Genomic DNA, 18292 nt, shown 5'->3' on the forward strand with positions numbered 1-18292 from the left:
TGAACTTACCCTGGAGATAGGGAAAATAGAATCTTTTTTTGTACCTTTTGCTGTATGTGTAAAAGAGAATATGCTTTAACCTGTGGATTAACAGGCACTTTCAACAACATGGAAGGATGGCTGGTGGTCTCCTGGGATGCTTCTGAGCTTCTGAACTGCATTCCTGCAGGGATGGCATAGGATCCACTTCAAGCAGAAATGGTTTCAGACCTCTGGGCAGGTGCAGCTGGCAGAGGCATTCATTGAAGCTCCTATCTCCCCATCACATACTGACCCCAGCACACAAAGAGTACAACTTCAACTGAAAATGATAATCTGCCTTGGTTTTATGTGGCTGTATCTGTTTGGTTGCTTTCGTCTTAATGCTCCAGCTGCAGTGGAAATGATGGCAGCCAGCTTTCCGTGTTGACTGGAAATGTATGTATTGAATTTCTTTTTGGCTAGGAAGACTTCTAAATGAGAGCTGACAACTTAGGACTCTGCCTATACTCCCCGTTGAACAATGTGTTTTACTGTAGTTAGATTACACCTCCTAGAAACTGAAATGAGAAGTGTGGCAGCGTGCTTTTTACACCAGAGATGCTTCTGTTTTAAATACCAGGGTAGAAAATGTCTCATAGTGTGATGAGAGGCTTAATGGTGTGTGTGTGTACCTATAAGCTTAATACCCATAATGTATTTCTTCATGTAGAAGTTCAAACTGACTTGATTTTTTTTATAGCTTCTAAGCGCTGCAAGGTCTTGGAAGAACACAAAGTTGTCTGCCATTGGCGTGCTGAGGTGTTGGTTTTGCAGTTTTGACTGGGATTAAGTAGACTTTCTATCCATTTTCATGTGAAAGTCTCACTTGGGGTTACTGTTCCCCATCAGAGTTACCGTGAGCAAGATGTGTAACCTTGGCTTCAGTTCTTCCCTTTCACAGCTCTTTTGGGAGGGTTTAATGAGGCTTAGTACTCTAGAAACCTTTGCATGGAGTCTGCAATGTGAAGTAGTACCACCTATTGACACACACTTAACCACTCCTTTTAGTTGGATTTCGTTTGTGTGGGCAGTTGAGAAGGAAATGAGACATTCTTGGTTTTAGTCTTGTGCTAATCTGTATTCTGATACTTGAGAGCTGGCTTTGATTTGTCACTCAGATCTCTTAGCAGGTGGGCATATTTGGCAATAGAATCATTCAGGTTAGAAGAGACCTTTAAGGTCGCCAACCCCAACCCATCCCACCGTGTCCCTCAGTGCCATGTCTCCTCTGTTCTTGGTCACCTCCAGGGATGGTGACCCCACCACCTCCCTGGGCAGCCTGGGCCAGTGCTTAACCACTCTTTCCAAGAAGAAAGTTTCCCTAACATCCAACTCCCTCTGTGCAACTTGAGGCCCTTCCTTATTACTCAGTGTAGATGAGCAGAGCTGAGCCTTGACCTGCTCTTACTTTTGAGTTGTCTTGCTCTCTGCCTGTAAGCAAAACCTCTCTGTGTAAACAGACTGAAACTGAGTTTCCTTAAGTACTTCAGGAACGCAGCATTCCTTTGCCCTTAGAGCTGCTCAGTGTCAGGTGGCACCTGGTGCTCAACAGAAGGTTTCAGTGCTAAGGATAATATCTGATTTGAATATGAAATGCCCTTGATGGAAGTGGGGAGTGCCCTCACTAGCTCTTAGTAGCCTGTTCCCTTATGACTTCTGTGCCAGTGGAAGTCATATCCTGGATCAGATTTAAGCAGAAGTGTTCTTCTCATCTCACATCTGCTTTGGGAGCCAGTGATTTATAGGAACAGGTTAAAGGAAAGCAATTAATGCTGGCTTCCTGGAATTTCAGGTAGAGAGGAGGTGCTTATTCCTGGGACAACCCCCTGCCAGGATAGGTAGAGCACAGCTAAAGTGAAAGCATGTTGGTTGCCAACTGTTGTAAGCTCTACTGAAATGAAGTTACTCAGATATAAAAAGCACCTTGTAGCTGCTATGAACTTTATATATATATTTTTGCTGGTTCTCAGTTAAAGGGGACCCAAAAGCTCTTGTGTCACAGTGAGTCATAAAACAGAACGTGCACAACTCAAAGGAATGAATAGAAGCTTCACTTTTGTCACAGGATTAAATGAGCAAAACATGAAACTACCAAACCATTGATAAGCTTTTAAGGTAAAACAAAAAACAGATTCTCAGCCTTAGATCTTTAAGGCACATCTTGACCATCTGCTTAAAGCTGTGCTATTTGGCTTGCTCTCATGTAGTGTGCTCCACCTGAATTTGGAGGGAGACCCTTTTCTTGATATTCATATCTTTGGCATGGTTGTCATTGGTCCCCAAGCTCCCTTTCCAGATGCCTGCCTACTCGTTCCCTTTATCATTACTAGTCCTTGTGATTTTTCCCTGCTCTTATCATTGCTGACGAGAATAGCTTTGAGTGCAGTGGAAACATGAGGTAGAGATGACTCCAAATTGGGGTAGTGTGTTAAAAGTCCCTAAAGTTGTGCTTTTTTTTTTCTTGCACCAAGTTCACATTCTCAAACTCTCTTGTCTTTATGAGCCGCTGTTAAAATTATTTCTGCCGTACGTCAGCTGAGTAATCGTGCTCTGTATGCAGAAACAGAATATCCACTGTAAGAGCAGGTTGTATTAGGGCTGTGTTTTATGAAGTCTGCTCACTGATGAAGGGTAATACTCCATAGTTGGAAGACAAATCACAACCTGTTTTTACAAGAGTTCATGTGAGTGAAGATCTGCACAGAGTAGAAGCTGTCTTGTCTATATTTCTAGGAAGCTATTTAAGTTGATGCAAGTTTTTTCTGGGCTCTTTGTTTCTCTCCCACAGTAATCAAGGCTTGCATGAAGCATTTAAATAAGATAAAGGTCTCGATCACCTTGTGACCCTTTGCTGGACTTGATGGAGTACATCCATGTCTGCCTGGTGTTGGGAGCCAGGACTGGACCCTGCGTTCCTGATGTGCTCTCAAGAGCAGCTGGTTAGAGGGGAGGGATCACATCACTGATGATGCTTGTCCTAATTGAACCCAAGGTGCTGTTGGTCCTCTTTGTCTAAATCTGTTTCTTTGTTAATAGCTACAGTTCAACTGAGCATCCACCACGGCCAAGCTGCTTTGTGGCTGATTGGTTCCCACCCATCCTGTACTGGTGGCTGGGCACATTCCTCCCCCCATTCCAGAATTCAGTATTTCCTCGTACTGAACTCCACAAGATTGCTGTTCATCCATTGTTCATGATGTTTGGAAATGCTTGAGGATTATTTTCTCCGTCGCCTTCCCGGGGCTGAGCTGGTAGCTTCCTGGATTGTCCTTCTGCTTTCTTCTGATCTACAGGAACCTCTTAAATCACCTTGAGGAGGACCCTAGGGCAGAAGCAGAAAGAATACACCTTCTATGCCAGGGAATGGTTTCATCTGTTAAAGTTGACAAGTTGCCCTACTACTCAGTAACTTCTCTCTAACAGACTCATCTAGTGATTACACAACAGGCATTTGTGACTTGCTCTTTCTTCTTTCCAGTAGATACATCCCACTTACTCCTTTGAATTTCTCTTAGACCAAGTATCTGTGTTCTGCTTTAAAGGAGCTTAGTGATTTCGTCTTCCCACCCTACTTCCCCCAACCACCTTAAATGTATCAGCAGGAATGGAATCAAGGAAGGGAGATGTTGGAGTGGAATGGGCAGGCACATTTTGCATTTTATTGAGTGCTTTGTGATGGGAAACCCACCAAACGAGTGAGCTTCAAGCGTAATTTTTGAGCAAGTATAACTAAAACCTTACCCAGCAGGCTGACATGCAGCGTGCCAAAGTAAGAGATTGAGCTTGCAGTCATGCTTTTCTGAGGAGGCAAAAATCATTTCACGTTGGGAGCCAGCAGTTAAAGTTGCATTTGATTATGCTTGGTGAAACACTATATGAAATGTCATCGTTCCTGTCCCTTAAGGTTATTGCTTGTGACTGGCCCTAATGGGCAAGTGAGATAATGCACAAAGAATGGGACATCAAAGTTGGTAATATTTTCCTATATGTCATAAATGTGCATATGCAAAGGCATTCACTGATGCTTTTCAAGGCTTTCATGTAACTTGCGACGTTATAGATGCTGACATGAGGATGTATGGAGTTTAGATCCTTTCAGGGTTTATTAGTGGAAGTTAGGGAACAGTATTGTGATTATTAACCAAAAAAAAAAAGAAAACCATGCCAAGACCAACCTGATAAACAGAAAAGCTTAATCTTTACCATTTCAGCTGTGTGGGAGATGGTAGCAAGCCCTGTAAAAGAGTTTTATTCTCTATTTCTATCCAACGTGTATTGAAGAGCTCTGTATCTAATAACAGAATATGTGGTTCCTATTACTAGTGACTTAATGAAATACTATCCTATACTGAGACATGGCTTGTGTTCCTAGTGGTGCTTTTATTGTCAAGCTCGAATGAGTTTTATACCCTTAATTGTAAAGGTATCCTTAAAATGCTGCTACGTTTGGGTGAGCATAATTGTAGATATTGAAATGGATTCCTTTCAATTTGTGTTTCACACTTAGGATAACGTGGGGTGGAATTTTTGCAGCGTGTGGTCATTTCTAAAGGTTTTGTTTTCTTGCACGGGGAATGAGGTGGATTTATAGATCTATTAAGCAAGGTGAGTTAGATGCATGCTGTTCGTGGAGCTTTTTATATTCCTCAACTTGAGGTGACCTACTGAGTCTGAAAGTAGCATAAAACTCAAAGCTGACATCTTAATATTTGATCTGCTGTGGTTGTGACCTGTTAACCTTTAGCTTTAGTGGTGCTATATAATTGTCCTTAAACGTTGCAAGCGTGCTCTTCTGTGGGGCTGCAGTAAAGATTTTCTACCTGATGGATGATAAAATACACTTTGCACAATCACCCCTCTAGAGAGTGTGTTGTTTCAAGCAGATATCGATCTCCTGTGTTGGTTATCTTAAGTTTAAGAGGGTCTTTGCTTTCTGATGTAATGTGGGCTTTGTGAAGTTAATATACTCGGCAGCTTGATTAAGAGCCACAGAGCATAGGGTTTGTTAGAAAGGCAGAAGTTTGTTTCGTGGTGTAGTTCCCGTAAATGTAAGCTGGAGATTGTACTAGAATTACTGACTTGGCCATGGTGACCTCAGCCTCTGGTGGTAAGGAAGAGTCACAAAGGCAGTCCTCAGAAAGGTGGGTCACGAGTAGTGGCAATAGTGAACCTCTTCACTTAAATTGAGATTCCCAGAACATAGAGAGGTACTGGGTGTCACCAAATGAAAACGTAATCAGAGGAGAACTCTTCTCTTAAGCGATTCATTTTGTTTGGAAATGAGCTAACCAGGTGCAAATGGCTGAAAGAAATGGGAAAGCGGGGTCTGATATTACGATGTATGCTTCTTTAAACATGCTTTATTTTGTGAGAGGGGTATTGCAGCCCTGGCAGGATCAGAAAGCATCTTCTAAACACAAAATATTTAAGCTAATGAATTGTGTTGCCTTAATTTTGACATGAGTTTTTGTTTGAAGGACCATAGGTGTATAAAAGTTACTGATGATGCTGTGTGGAGAGGATTTCTTAGCAAGGGAAGCTTGTGATCGTTTCCTTTCTAATTATGGAGTTCGTGGCTTTTAAATCTGAATAACATCACCTTAAATGCTTTTTTTTTTCTTCTCTTCCTCATCAGATTTCCTTTGTACCCAAAAGGAGGAGAGAAGCTTCAGTTTGAATATGGAGTATACCTTCTCAACAAAAATATAGCACAGGTTGGTACACTGAGATTTTTCTTTCGCTAAATATCTACCATCTGCTTAGTGTCATCATGGCAAGACTCTGCTGTCCTGTGGGGTTGTCCTCCATGGGGGACACCTATGAACTACTGGAGATGCTCTTCAAATCATTGACTTCACCTCCTTTCTACTTTGTGTTCATGACTTTCTCCTCTGCTGCTTAGAGGAGGGCTTGCCAGCCAGTCAGGACTTTTTACCTTTTTAAATAGTAAATATTATGTGTATGTGCACTGCTTTGAAAACTGAAAGTATCTTCTGTTATTTTCGTTATACTCACTTTGTTTCTTTCTCATTGCTGTGCCCTTTAATTTTTATTATTTTTACTGGAGTTCTACCTTGACACTTGTTTGATAAGAAAACACAAGTCTGGAAAACCTCAAGCCTTGCCAGTGCATGACTTTATAAAAAAATCCCATAATCATCCTTATTTCTTTGCTCTTATGTTGTTTTTTTTAACCTTGCTTTCGTAAATGTGTGATAAGTTGTTTTTGACTTGTACAAGTTGAACTTTGTTTTTTTTGAGATGGTATTGATGCTTGCTGCCCTCGTGCTTGGCATGGAATTCAGAAGATGTTCAAAAAGCAAAAGCAGGTCCCCAAAGGGACCTGTAGGGCCATTCAGGCTGCTGTCTGGCCCTAGAGCAGGTTCTCTGCACTTAGGCCATCTCTGGTCGTTGTTTATAGAACATTTCCTGAAAGAAAGCTTGGGTTTGAAGCAGTCTATTCCTCTTCTTTTCTGTCCTGGCTGTTAAAAGCTTCCCTGACTTTCATCTGACTGTCTTGGTTCTTTCGAACTGCATGTCATCTAGTTCTTGTCTGCTGTTCTCCATCTGATCTGAATCCTTCTTGAAGCTCCGTTCCCAAAGCTGGATGCAGTGTTGAGCTGTTGCCTTCAAAGCATTGAGTAAGGGAGAAATTTTCAAGTCTGCAGTTTTTGCTCAGCTCATTGTGAGGTTTGTACTCACGTCAGAATAACACAGTGAACTTTGTCCTTCAGTGCAGTGCTTAGCGTGTTCTGTACAGCAGGATGATAATCCATTCTAAATGCAGATGACTCATTTAGTTTGTGTATTTTACATACTGTACCCCAGAATGTGTCCTTAAGGCCGCACCTCTTTGTAATTGCTTCTCTGATGTGGTGACGTGACTGGGAGATCAGGAAGGAAACAGTGAGAACTCAGTCTCAGCTTTGTGCTATCTCCATGTGAGCTTACTCTGTTTCTCTAGGTCACTTAATGGAAACACTGAGCAGGGCTGGGATAACACACAGATCTGCATGTAGCCCTGCTTCATTATTGCTACTTCCCCTTTTGGCAGTGAACTGCTAATTACACTCAAGGAGTACTTGCTCTGGATTCATTCTGTAGAGTGTTTTGCCAGTGTTCCGTTTCCCCAGCCCCTTGTGGACCACGAAGTGACAAAAAAGTTTATTTAAATTCAAGCAGAAATGCGACATCTCAGTTTCTGACATGTTTGTGAGACTTGAAATAGGACTGACTTGAGGCTTTTATTCTTGAAAAATCTCTTTTATACTTAATTTCTATTTGTTTGGTTTGGGTTTCTCCTCACAGTTCTCTCTTCCAACCCTTCCTAACTTTGCATTAGAGTAACACTTCTGGATCTTATTGTTTGGATTGTTTTTTGAGCTTGGATTGCATTTACCATTTTCCAGACTTCTGGTATCTTGCCCATACTTAGTGTATTTTGGAAGATAACCTCCAATGGCTCTGAAATTACTTAAAGGCTAAAATAGCTTAAGATGAAGTTAATCAAGCCCTGCTAATCTTGGAAATTCACTTAACCAAGCTGTTAATATAACTTAGACTGTGACTCTTTGTTGCTGGCATTGATAATGGCAACCATCTGTTCACACTTTCATTGGAAGACGAGAGTGAAAAAATGGATTAAAAACTCCCTTTCCTTCAAATGATTTGATAGCTTTCTCTCTCCATTAGTATCAAATCAATGTTTTCCTTAACCTGTGCTTCGTACACACATTACTTCATTCTGTAGCTTGTGAGTGGCAGTGCTGCTTGCTTTGATTTTTCAACCCCATCTGTTTTCCTGTGTGATTCTGAACTTTGCCATTGGGTTGCATGGTACGAGTGCTCTGTGCGGCTTTCCTAGGTGAAATCATGAACTCTTTGCTGAGCCCAAGTTGGTAGTCTTTCCATTTCCTGCAGTCAGGGTTAGTTGGCACTTGCGCCTGTAGTATCTTTTTTCTTATTTTAATAGGAACTGTCACCACTTCACTGCTTTTCCTGTTTTTTTCTTTTTGACTTGTCAGAGTTGGGCCTACTGAAATCACTCATTCTGATTTTGTTCTTGTCCTGCTTCCAAAGGACTGTGAACCGTTGAACTCGTGGTCACTCATTCCCATTCCCTTAGAAGTCTTTGCAGTTGACTTCTAAAAATCTCAGGCGCGTTTTTAAACTCATAAAAGTAAATGAAGACTTGGAGTGTGTATTTGTATGTAAAAATGCTTCCCAGTATGCATGGGGTCATTGGGTGCAAACTGGAGTAGTTGGTGGCCAAACTGTTTGAAGTGGTTTGTACTACACCGGTGGGTTGCACGTTACTGGTTGAGTTGTATGTTGCTGACTATAAATATGTAATAAAAGTAAATCGGAGTTCTTGGAGGGCTTCTACTACTAATTTAATCATGAAAGTGTTACTGAAGTCAATATAAATCGATTCGGTTGCCTTTTCTTTGATGTTCTTTGTCAAATGTTGCTGCTTTTTATGGTTCTGCCAAGAGGAAATACCGTTGTGAAAGCAGTGTGAAAAATCTAGCAGAGCAGGTAGATAATATATGGAAATACATCATAAAAAGTTCTGTATTCAGAGCTGGCTTGATCTAAAACCTGAGATTGTTTGAATCCTTTCTCAGCCTCCAAAGGGACGTGGATGTAGGTAGCTCTTAGAGTACCTTACTGGAATTTAAGTTGCTCTTTGAATATCTTAAGGCTGCTTTGGGAAAAGCTTCCAGATACACCTAGTTCGTGGAGCTGTGTGAAGAGGATGATGCCAAAAAGATTGGATGGACAGCAAGGGGTGTTCTCCAGGCCATCAGAGCCCAGGAGGAATCCTTCGAAGGCCCAAAGGTGTGCTCATATCGACCCAAATAGCTTCTTGCAAGGGTTTGTATGAACTTCCCCAGTTTCAGAAAAGTTTCCTTGTGTATGGTATTGTTTTTTTTTTTCCTTTCCCAATTATCTGGAGTTCTCAGAGCAAGGAGAAGCATGAGTGGGGAAGAAGCGAGGTTGGGTGGATATTAACAGCAATCACTGAAATTAAAACTCTCTTCTGGAGATGAAGTGGTGCTGTTTTGTGAAACAGCAGGATAATAACAATGAAAACCACATCTTGCACTCGGGAGAATTCAACTGGAATTAGAAGCAGCTCAGAGCTAGCCTCGGTAGAGCATTTATTTGGAGAAACTTGCTTTGCTGTTACATTCCGAAGTCAAAACAATGTGTGTTAATTCCGAGAGTTCATAATAACTTCCATCTGTATGTGAGCACAAATTGTTTCAATCTCAGTGTTTTCTGTTCGTAATGTTGAAGCCCTCACAGTGTTTGAAGTAGCTTCTTATGTGGGATAATATTAGGTAAGCCCATGAATTTCCAGTTGTGATTTCAGCTCTTTGAGTGGTTATGAACATACACAAGAAGGTTTTTTTTAAAGGAAAGTTAATGAGTTATTTCTTTTTGCTGACATTAATAGACATCACTGCTGTTCCTGAGCACTGTCAGAGGTGAAACAGGATACAGTTGCTAAAGATGGCAGGGAATTTCATGGGTTCATAAAATGAAATTCATAAGCATTAGATATCAGGAGATAGCAGCTTGTGGGGCCAGCTATATTTCGGATGTCTGCAGAGTGTCAGAAGAACGTGAAGCCTTGTTAGGGAAATGATATCAACTCTTGCATTGGTTTTTCACAGTAGAGTTCGTGCCATGAAGATCACCCCGTTGAGGGGATAAATCTTAGCAGCTCAGAGCTGAGGTTGTTGTGTGTGCTAAGCACAACACACCGCACAGCATGGACGAGGTGGCATCTCCTGAGGAGTGTTCTCATCTTTGAACATGGTGTGTGTGCCACACAGCTCATATTGGCCATGGGCTGTGACAGCTGAGCTGTTTTAAGTCCTTCAGCAGTAGTCTTGGTGCTCTGGTATTTTGCTCTCAGTTATTTCTATTTCTCTTTTAATCATAGAGCATAGGGTATGAGGGCAGTGTCTGATTTTGAAATCTCAGGCCTGTAGGAAGAGAGAAGCTTCACTGCTGCTTGCTGGCAGCTTTTCTGTTCCCTTTCATTCCTGGAGCCTTGGTTGCTCAGGGCTGACTTTGATGGTAGGTTCCTAGTTATATCCAAAGAGATGATCCTACTGTGATTTTAGTGACAACCCATCCCTCTTGAGGTGAGTCCTTAATGAACACACATGATGTCACTACTGGAGAAAAGCTGATCCTCAGTTGTGTACAAGATATTACTTGGCTTCTTCTTCCCTGTTACTTTTAGCTCACACAAAGTATGGTTACTGAAGAGAGCTTGAGTCTACCGTGTTGTTTGTGAAAATACCAGCTCCTCTGGGTGTTCAAGAGCTTCACTCTTGCATGATAAATGCCAGACATTTTATTCCTCACCCAGTTGCAAGATTGCTTGGAGGGGAAATAAACACTTTAAAGTTATAGAGCTAGATTCTTCTGGTCCTGGTCGGAAGGAGATTTACTGCAGCTATTTTCTTGCCAATAGGTCAGTGAGTTGTCAGCAGGTCAGTGAATTCTCTTGCAACTCCAAGTGTCAAATTATTATTATTTTATTTAATTCAGTTGCTAAAGGAGGTATAGACTTCACATTAAAACTGCAGAGGATCAGGAGGCAAATCAACTCCTGAGTCCCACTTCGCTATAGAAACTAAGGCTCCCATTTGAACCTTGCTGCTGCTTTAATCTTGGTCACCCTCTCTATCTGCCTTCAGTGGCCATGCACTTGAAATGATGGCGTTCTGCCCTTGCCTTGGCTGCTGGCTGTTGAAAACAGTCTTGCAAAGCAAACCAAATGAATTCGGGCTGTTGTACAACTCCTTGCTTCCCTACGGCTAATGGAGAAGTGAATGAGTCCAGTCTTATCCTGGTTCTTCACTGCCATTTGTCAGAGATCTGCAGTCAGAATGTCTCTTCCCAGACATCACATCCACAGGTTTTGTGAAGCCTGAATTCGTTGCACTGCGTGAGTTAAGGTTTTCTTCTGATCGTGTTTGAGTATGTGGTCAGCACCACCCCACGAGGCCAGGCTTTCCCTTCTGATCCAGCCTTGATTTTTGTCTGATGACAACTGAGTGATGTTAGTCTGATACTTCTATTCACATTGGCATGATTTGCTGAGCCCTGGCCAGCAAACAGTTCTGCTTTCATCTGACAATCATTAGCAACAGCTGAACTTGGCTATTTGAGAAGAAAAGGAATCACAGGGCCAATCTTTTTGTGAGATCTCCCAAGGAAATTTGTTTATTTTTGGAAATCCAAGCAAGAAACTCTGTCTAATCTTCCTTCTGTGTGTCCAGAGCCTTTGTGCCCACTTGGTGGCAGGCAACGTTTACAGGTATCGCGTGACTTGGTAGAGAAGTTGCACAGCTATTCCTGCTGTCCTGGGAATGTTATTTGTGTAGCTCATCTAATGCATGGGGTAAAGAATGTGCCCAGAAGCTTGGAGTAAAAGCAAAATCTGTCTGGATGTATTTTAGTGGCAGCCCAAGTGGTTATCTTTCTAATAGCTGCATGAAATAATAGTTGAGTGCCTACATGCTACTGCCACATGTAAGAAAGTGCACTGCAGATCAGCTCTTAGAAATGAAATGAGGCAAGATGCCTAGCTGCTGGCTCAGCTGGCCTATCTAACGTGGGAGAAAATCAGCTTCATAATAGAAACTATTAAACTTTTCCATGGGAAGTTGAACAGCAGAAATGTTAGGAGCAGAAATTTGTTTTGGCAGTAAACACTGCCGAGCAGAAGTGTCTTAAAGAGTTCTGTGGGTATCGGTGTAGATGCAGTGGTTATGACCCTTCGAGTGCAGAATACTGTGACTTGCATACTGCATCTTTTATGAGGCCCCTAAACTAAGGTCATAAAATGTACAGTTCAGAAAGAATCCTCTGTCTGAATCTGTGGCCAATTTAACTGCGTAGGGAAAAGTGTTCCTGAAAGAGCACAGGTTGAATCCGGAGCAGAGTCCTCATCTTGTCAAGTGCCAAGCATTCATTTTAATGTGAAGAGGAAGGGGGCTGCACCTGAAAAACCACAGGTACCCTCTCCAGCTGCACAGAGCCAAAAGCTTTTAGGAGGGGTTTCATTCCTGAAAGTCTCCTAGGGCAGCAGCGGGCTGATACCCAGCCAGATCATTTAGAATTGGGGAATTTATGTATGTTTTTTTGCAAACTTGTTGGAAAGCTTTCTTTTTTTCCTTTCCTATCACCCATGCCAAGGTAAAATGGGTTGAAATGAGACTGGCTGAGCTGTAACAGCAGTCACCCTTTCATTGAGATGGCAGCCTGCCTGTCCTTGCCTGGAGGCAGTCTGGGTTGATCAGTGAAGGAGGAGCAGCCCTTGGCTCGCCTGCTTGCCCTGATCACAGCACCTGCAGTGCTGAAGGCTCTGCTTGTACGGAGATCACAATCACTGAATTGTAGAGGTTGGAAAGGACCTCTAGAGATCGAGTCCAACCCCACTGCCACACCAGCTCCCTAGCCCAGGTTGCACAGGTAGACATCCAGGTGAGTCTTGAATGTCTCCAGAGAAGGAGACTCCACCACTTCTCTGGGCAGGCTTTGCCAGTGCTCCTTCACTCTGAGGTGGTGAGGTTGGGTGCAGTGGTGGAGCTGGGACCACCTGCTGAGCCCCAAAAGAGCTCTGGGGACTAGCCCCTCACTGACTGTGCTCTGTGTTAGGTCGTTGGTGTCCTGCACAGCTGTCATCATCTCTGCATGCTCCCTCTTCAGCCTGCTAAAGTCTCTAAAAGAACGGGTGTGTGTTTAAAATAGAACCAAGATTTAGCAATCAAAAGGAAAATGGATTCCTGATACAGTTAAACTGACACGCGCTGAGGCTGTTGCCAACTTAAACTGCTTTGTAGTTGATGTAGGGATTGCTTTTTGCAATTGGAAATGATGGGGAAGTGGGAAATATCAAGCCATGGCACTATGCATTAGTGTAGGAAGGAGTCTGTAATTTTTCCTGGTGAGTAGGGAGTGTGCTCTGGAGACAAAGCTTGACTTTCAGATGCAAAGCATTAGCACCTATGGAACTCATGGACTTTATTTGTGAGCCTGTCCATTCCTTCAGGAGCCTTCTTGCTTTCTGCCCTGTTGCCACTTCTTCATGAGGAAAAACAACTCATGTTAAAGCACACAGGCACTGAGTTATCCTTTCCTGAAACCTGACTAGCTTTAATGAATAAAAATTGCTCTCACTTGTCATTAACAAGCAAAGGACAAGCTGTGTGCAGCTTCTTTTTTGTTTTCATTTCCCATCCACCCTCACCCTGTGTTCTCCTGTTGCTCAGTATGAATGCTTTGTGCTCTGTGAGGCAGGGGTCTGACCTTCCTGGATAGGATTTGGCACATCAGGGCACAAATCCTGTTTTGAAAGCTTTGGGTACGACAGCTGCTTAATCATCCATAAATGCCTTTCAGACTTGGTGTATACTGTGGTTGAAGTTCAGGGCGAGTCGTTTTCTGACAAAAGGAATAAGTGTGTCTGATTTCCATTGGCTCGTATCATTTTTGATCAGTCCAGAATGCTTAGAAATCCAGGGCTTGAGAGGATTTCTTTTCCAAGAGACATGAAATACCAAATGAAATACTGCTCCTTTCTCTGCTGGTCTGGCATGTAATTCATGCAAATATCCCTCGAGTTTATATTGTGTACGTAGAAAAACAAAACAAACCCTGACTCAGTCTAATCAATATAAGCTCCTGGTTGTTCTTAGGAAGGTTGTTGCCTAATAGATTTTGATTTCATGACCTTGACCTCAGCTTTTAAGTTTAAAATACACCGTCTCCTATAAGAATTGGCTTTCAGTGCTGGTGTGACTTAAAGCCATTCAGTGCTTGTGGAAGAACGCGTTGTTCTGGAATAAAACAAGTCTTGCACAGGTCAACCTACTGATGGTGGCACCTAAAAAAATGATCCTCTGGGAAGCATTTCAGCTTTGGTGAAACGTGGGAGAGAAAGCTGAGAATCTCCAAAGGTTCTGTGCTTGATCTCTGTGATGGGCTCAGTTATTTCTCTATGGAATCTCCTGCTCTTTGAGTAATGCTGTCTGGGTACAAGAACATTTTCACTTCAAGGATCGAGTTCCACGTGTATGGATCAGTGCTGTAGATAAACTGACAAAAACTGTTTTATCCTTTTACTAAGGACTTTACTAACACAGCACAGAACAGTCAACAATTCAGAACAACCAAGAGTTAAGAGCTTGAGCTAGAGATCCACCCTTCTGTCACTGCACACGGACCACTTAATGGAGCTCACTGGTCATGCACATAGAACTAATTCTCCAGATTCCTTTCCTGCGGCTTCTTAAGATACCAAGTAACAGGAACCCAATGCCAAATGAGAAAACCATTCCTGGAGTGGATTTATCAATGCATAAAGCTAACACATAAATATTGAAGGAACTAGGACCACGTGCAGATTTCCAAAAACTTGTTTGGCACCCTGACTGTTCTCAGGTGGGCAAACCTCATCTCTAGCAGAGGTGTTCGCAGGCTTGTGCAGATGCTCAGCCATTGTCTGCACTGCTGCAGTAGCCCTGGTGAGCCCACGCAGCTTGTGCTGTGGTCACTGTTTTCCAGCCTGAACAAGGTAGGTGATTTCTCTGTACCTACCTGTGTGCTCTTGGAGCTAGTGCCCTTCTGGTGTCTATGGGTTTAACAGCAAACTTGAGATGTTCTCATGCAGTGGTTAGGATGTAGGTGCAGGGCATTATTTACTTCTCTCTTGGCTTTTGTTCTCTGCCTGGTGTAATGATTTCTAATGCAGACTACATGAAGTCATAGGAAATGTGTGCCCACATCACCTAATTAGATAAGCATCGCTTTGTGATACTGAGTTTTAACAAGCTCTGACCTGAACCTGGAGAGGCTACGCTGTGTAGTTTCATCTCATTAAGCCATAATGGAGTGAGATTACAGCTGAATAGTGAACATGGTTTTAGTTACTGGAGTGCTTCACTGGGGAAGGGAGGAAGCCTTCTTTGAGGCCAGTAACTGCTCTATCTTCTAAATTGCTTTTTTTTTAGTGTTTTTTTTTTCTGTGAAATGATCCTGGTGTATGAGAGGCATCTTTATGGGCAAGGGGGCCCATGTATGTTGTTCTTATAACAAGCCCACCACATTTATAACAACCAGCACGTTTTATGGGAATGGTTCACTTATGTAAGTGGCTGTTTCCCCCCCAGCCTGCCTTTGACTATGGTTTCCCATATCCTTACTGGGACACTGGACTTGAACCATGAAGGCTTAATGCTCGAGACTTCTCTGGAGAGGTATTGTGTTTACTGTCAGGAAGGGCTTCACTAGTACAAGTGAGGGAATGCAGGAGGAAACACAACTTTTGGCTCATCTAGATGCTTTAGTTCTGCAGTGTGTTCTGCATGTACTCCGACACGTACTCCAATTTCCTTGTTTTCTTGTGGTCTGCCTCCAATAAACACTATTGCCGTGAAACCAGAATCCACTGTTAAATATTGCCTATTATCAGCCTTTGGTTTTAAAAATGAGAAAAACTCTCATAAATGTAAAATTCCCCCCACAACAACTTGCTCAGCATCAGTGTACACTGGGCAGCCTGCTCCTGTGCTCTGTCACTCTGACAATAAAGGAGTTCTTCCTTAAGGGTGAGAAGAGATGAAGGCAGCTTTATGGGATAGCAAGAGCCAGTGGTGAGGAGAAAGTCAGGACGTGAATTCGGTGCAGGTTGAACTGAATGAATTAGAGCTCCATACGAACCTCATGTGTGCAGACACTTCAGCATAGCATCAGTGTTTCCAGAATGCAGCACTGTCCAACTGGGAGCAGTGATGTAACAGTGAGTGGTCGGGCCCTGGAAGTGCCCGGGGAGGTGGTGGGGTCACCATCCTTGAAGGGGTTCATGATCCATGGAGATGCGACACAAGGGGATTGCTAAGGGATTTGATTTAGTAGTTCAGTGGGTAGGGATGGTGTTAGGAGGATGGTTGGACTAGATGATCTTGTAGGTCCTTTCCAACCTAATGTACCTATGAACCTAAGACATGGTGAGGGTGAACTGGGAGTGGACTTCAGGATTGTAAAGGTCATTTCCAACCTGAACGATTCTGTGATTTTGATTATTAGTTGCCACTGTTACAGATAAAAGTAAGAGAAGAGGTGAATATCTTCTTGATAGCAGCCTCTGCGTCGTGGCTGGGATGAGATCAGCCTGTTTTAGGGTAAGCATGCTATGAGTGTGACTGTAAGCAGCCTTTGTAGGGCCAGCATGAGGCACAGCTGTTGTCCTGTTACTGCTTTGATTGCTGTTTGTGTGCCTCATTTGTTATTGCTATATCAATAACGGTGGGAGTTCAAGATGATTTTCCTGAAGGTTTTTTTTTAACATACTCTGGGCCAGCTTTGTGAATTTAAAAGCTTGTGCTCCGTGGGTTAATGAAACTACATGGATTCTCAAGGTTGTTGATGTCACTTATTTTTCTTGTGAGTTTAGTACTCTTAGAGGAATGGCAGAAGAAATGTCTGCTTTTCAAGGTGGACTTCAGAGCAGCTCCGAAACCCTCCTGGGAGAAGAGGGCAGGTGTTGGCATATTGCTATAAAGTCATTTCCATGAGAATAGCTCTGTATCTGAGTGCCTCTTGGAGGGTCGTTTCCGATGACGGTCCCCTTTTGTTCCATCTAAAAGCAGAGTTGAGGAGAACTGGAGGTTTGCTGTCATCTCAGAGCTTCCCAAGATTATTGGTGGGGAAGCCTTGGTTGAATTCGCTTCCGAGCTGTGACTGATATTGGCAGTCTTTTGAAATTCCTGTTGATTTTTCACATTTAATTGCTTACTTCTGAGGTATACCGTGATGCCCTTCACTAATATTATGACCTTAGGCTTTTGCTGTGCATAGCTGTTCAGAGCTGGATCAACTGGGTGGTTGGACTTGGACAATCTTGTAAGTCTTTTCCAACCTTGGTGATTCTGTGAACTAGCTAGGCTTAATGAAACAAAGGCAAGTAACATGTTGAGAGTGCAAATAATCTCCAATTTTATAATTTCCCCAAAAGGTATAAACACACACAGCTGTTTATATAGCAGCAGGCATTATTTCACCGATCCCCCAAGGTTGTTTATATAGCAACAGGCATTATAGCAACACTTTCTGTTTTCATTGTTGCAGTGCTTAGTCATCTGAATCCCAGCCAGTGCTCCTTCGTACTCTGAAAAGTCATCCAGGATCTTGTAAAACAATTAACTATGTCATTTTATTAAAACTTGCTTTTTATATCTGTGTCCCAGCGTTTGACAACCTCTGAAAACCTTATGTAAATGCCTGGCTTCCCCCCAACACTGCAAACTTGATTGAGAGGACAATCTCGCTTCTATTTTTGTTTGTGTGCGTTCACATTTGCGGAGCAGATGTCCTTTTAAAACTCCTGATGCTATCGAGAAAGAAAACCCTTCCTCACTGAACTGAGAGTAACTCAAAGTAGCACGTGCATAGTGTAGCAGTGGCGTGGGTCCCCCCCGTGGTGTGGATGCACATGGTACTACGAGAGCATGCTCTGGGGTTGACCTGCAGTCTCACCGTCTGAGACTAAAGGAAGTGCTGGAGGTTTCAGTGCAGACTGACTGTTCTGCATACCAAGTATGGAAGGGATTGGTGTTTTGAACTTTATTAACATAGTCTGAGCTAGAAGACTGCTCCCACGTGTCTTAGAACAAGATGAATATGGCTGGGGAAACAATGTGGTAAATGATGAACAGATGAGTTCAGAATTGGAGTCATTTGGGGCTCCCAAAAAAGAGTATTCCAGAGCAGATACTCTGTGGTTTCTGGTTGGAAGTAAGTACATCTGCTTGTGTACCACTAATCATTAAGTGTTCTTGCAGGAATTAGTATAGGAAACGGGCTGTTCTTCTTTGCACGTAACTTCAGAATAGCATTCTTTTCCATAAGAGGCAGCTGCTTAGTGGGAAAAGCCCTAATTTCAATCTTGGGTATACAACCTGGTATTACACAGCAATAGGAAGGTCGCAAAGTGGTTTCTTTTTAAGCCAGTTTAACTGCAAATGTGTAGTACTTCTTGTGCTACTTATGGAGCGTGTAAGAGAATAGCTGAATCCATGCAGGTTTGTGTTTTAGTTCTTACTAAGTGAGACAGCCATGCTTGTTGTGATCAGATAAAACAATATTGTATATTGGATTTGCTGTGATCTTTAAAAGGATGATAACCTTTTCTGTAGTCTGGCATGGTGACGTGGAGTGGAGTTGCATCTGATCGGTGTCTGGT

General features: G+C 42.7%; 1 protein-coding gene across 4 annotated transcripts in view; it reads left to right on the forward strand.

Annotated features, from left to right (window-relative positions):
* Positions 1-18292, forward strand: part of UVRAG (UV radiation resistance associated) — a 79936-nt gene that overhangs the window by 46015 nt on the left and 15629 nt on the right. For 3 of the 4 annotated variants that reach the window (XM_065729902.1, XM_065729899.1, XM_065729900.1), the window contains exon 13: positions 5657-5735. In XM_065729902.1, coding sequence (XP_065585974.1) covers positions 5657-5735 — 79 coding nt within the window. Of the gene's footprint in view, positions 1-5656; positions 5736-8100; positions 8384-18292 lie in introns of those variants that run through there. The other variant, XM_065729901.1, reaches the window with a different exon arrangement.

This window comes from Cyrtonyx montezumae, unplaced genomic scaffold, assembly GCF_038088225.1.
Source record: "Cyrtonyx montezumae isolate F1298 unplaced genomic scaffold, pur_monq_1.0 scaffold_12, whole genome shotgun sequence".
Lineage (NCBI taxonomy): Eukaryota > Metazoa > Chordata > Aves > Galliformes > Odontophoridae > Cyrtonyx > Cyrtonyx montezumae.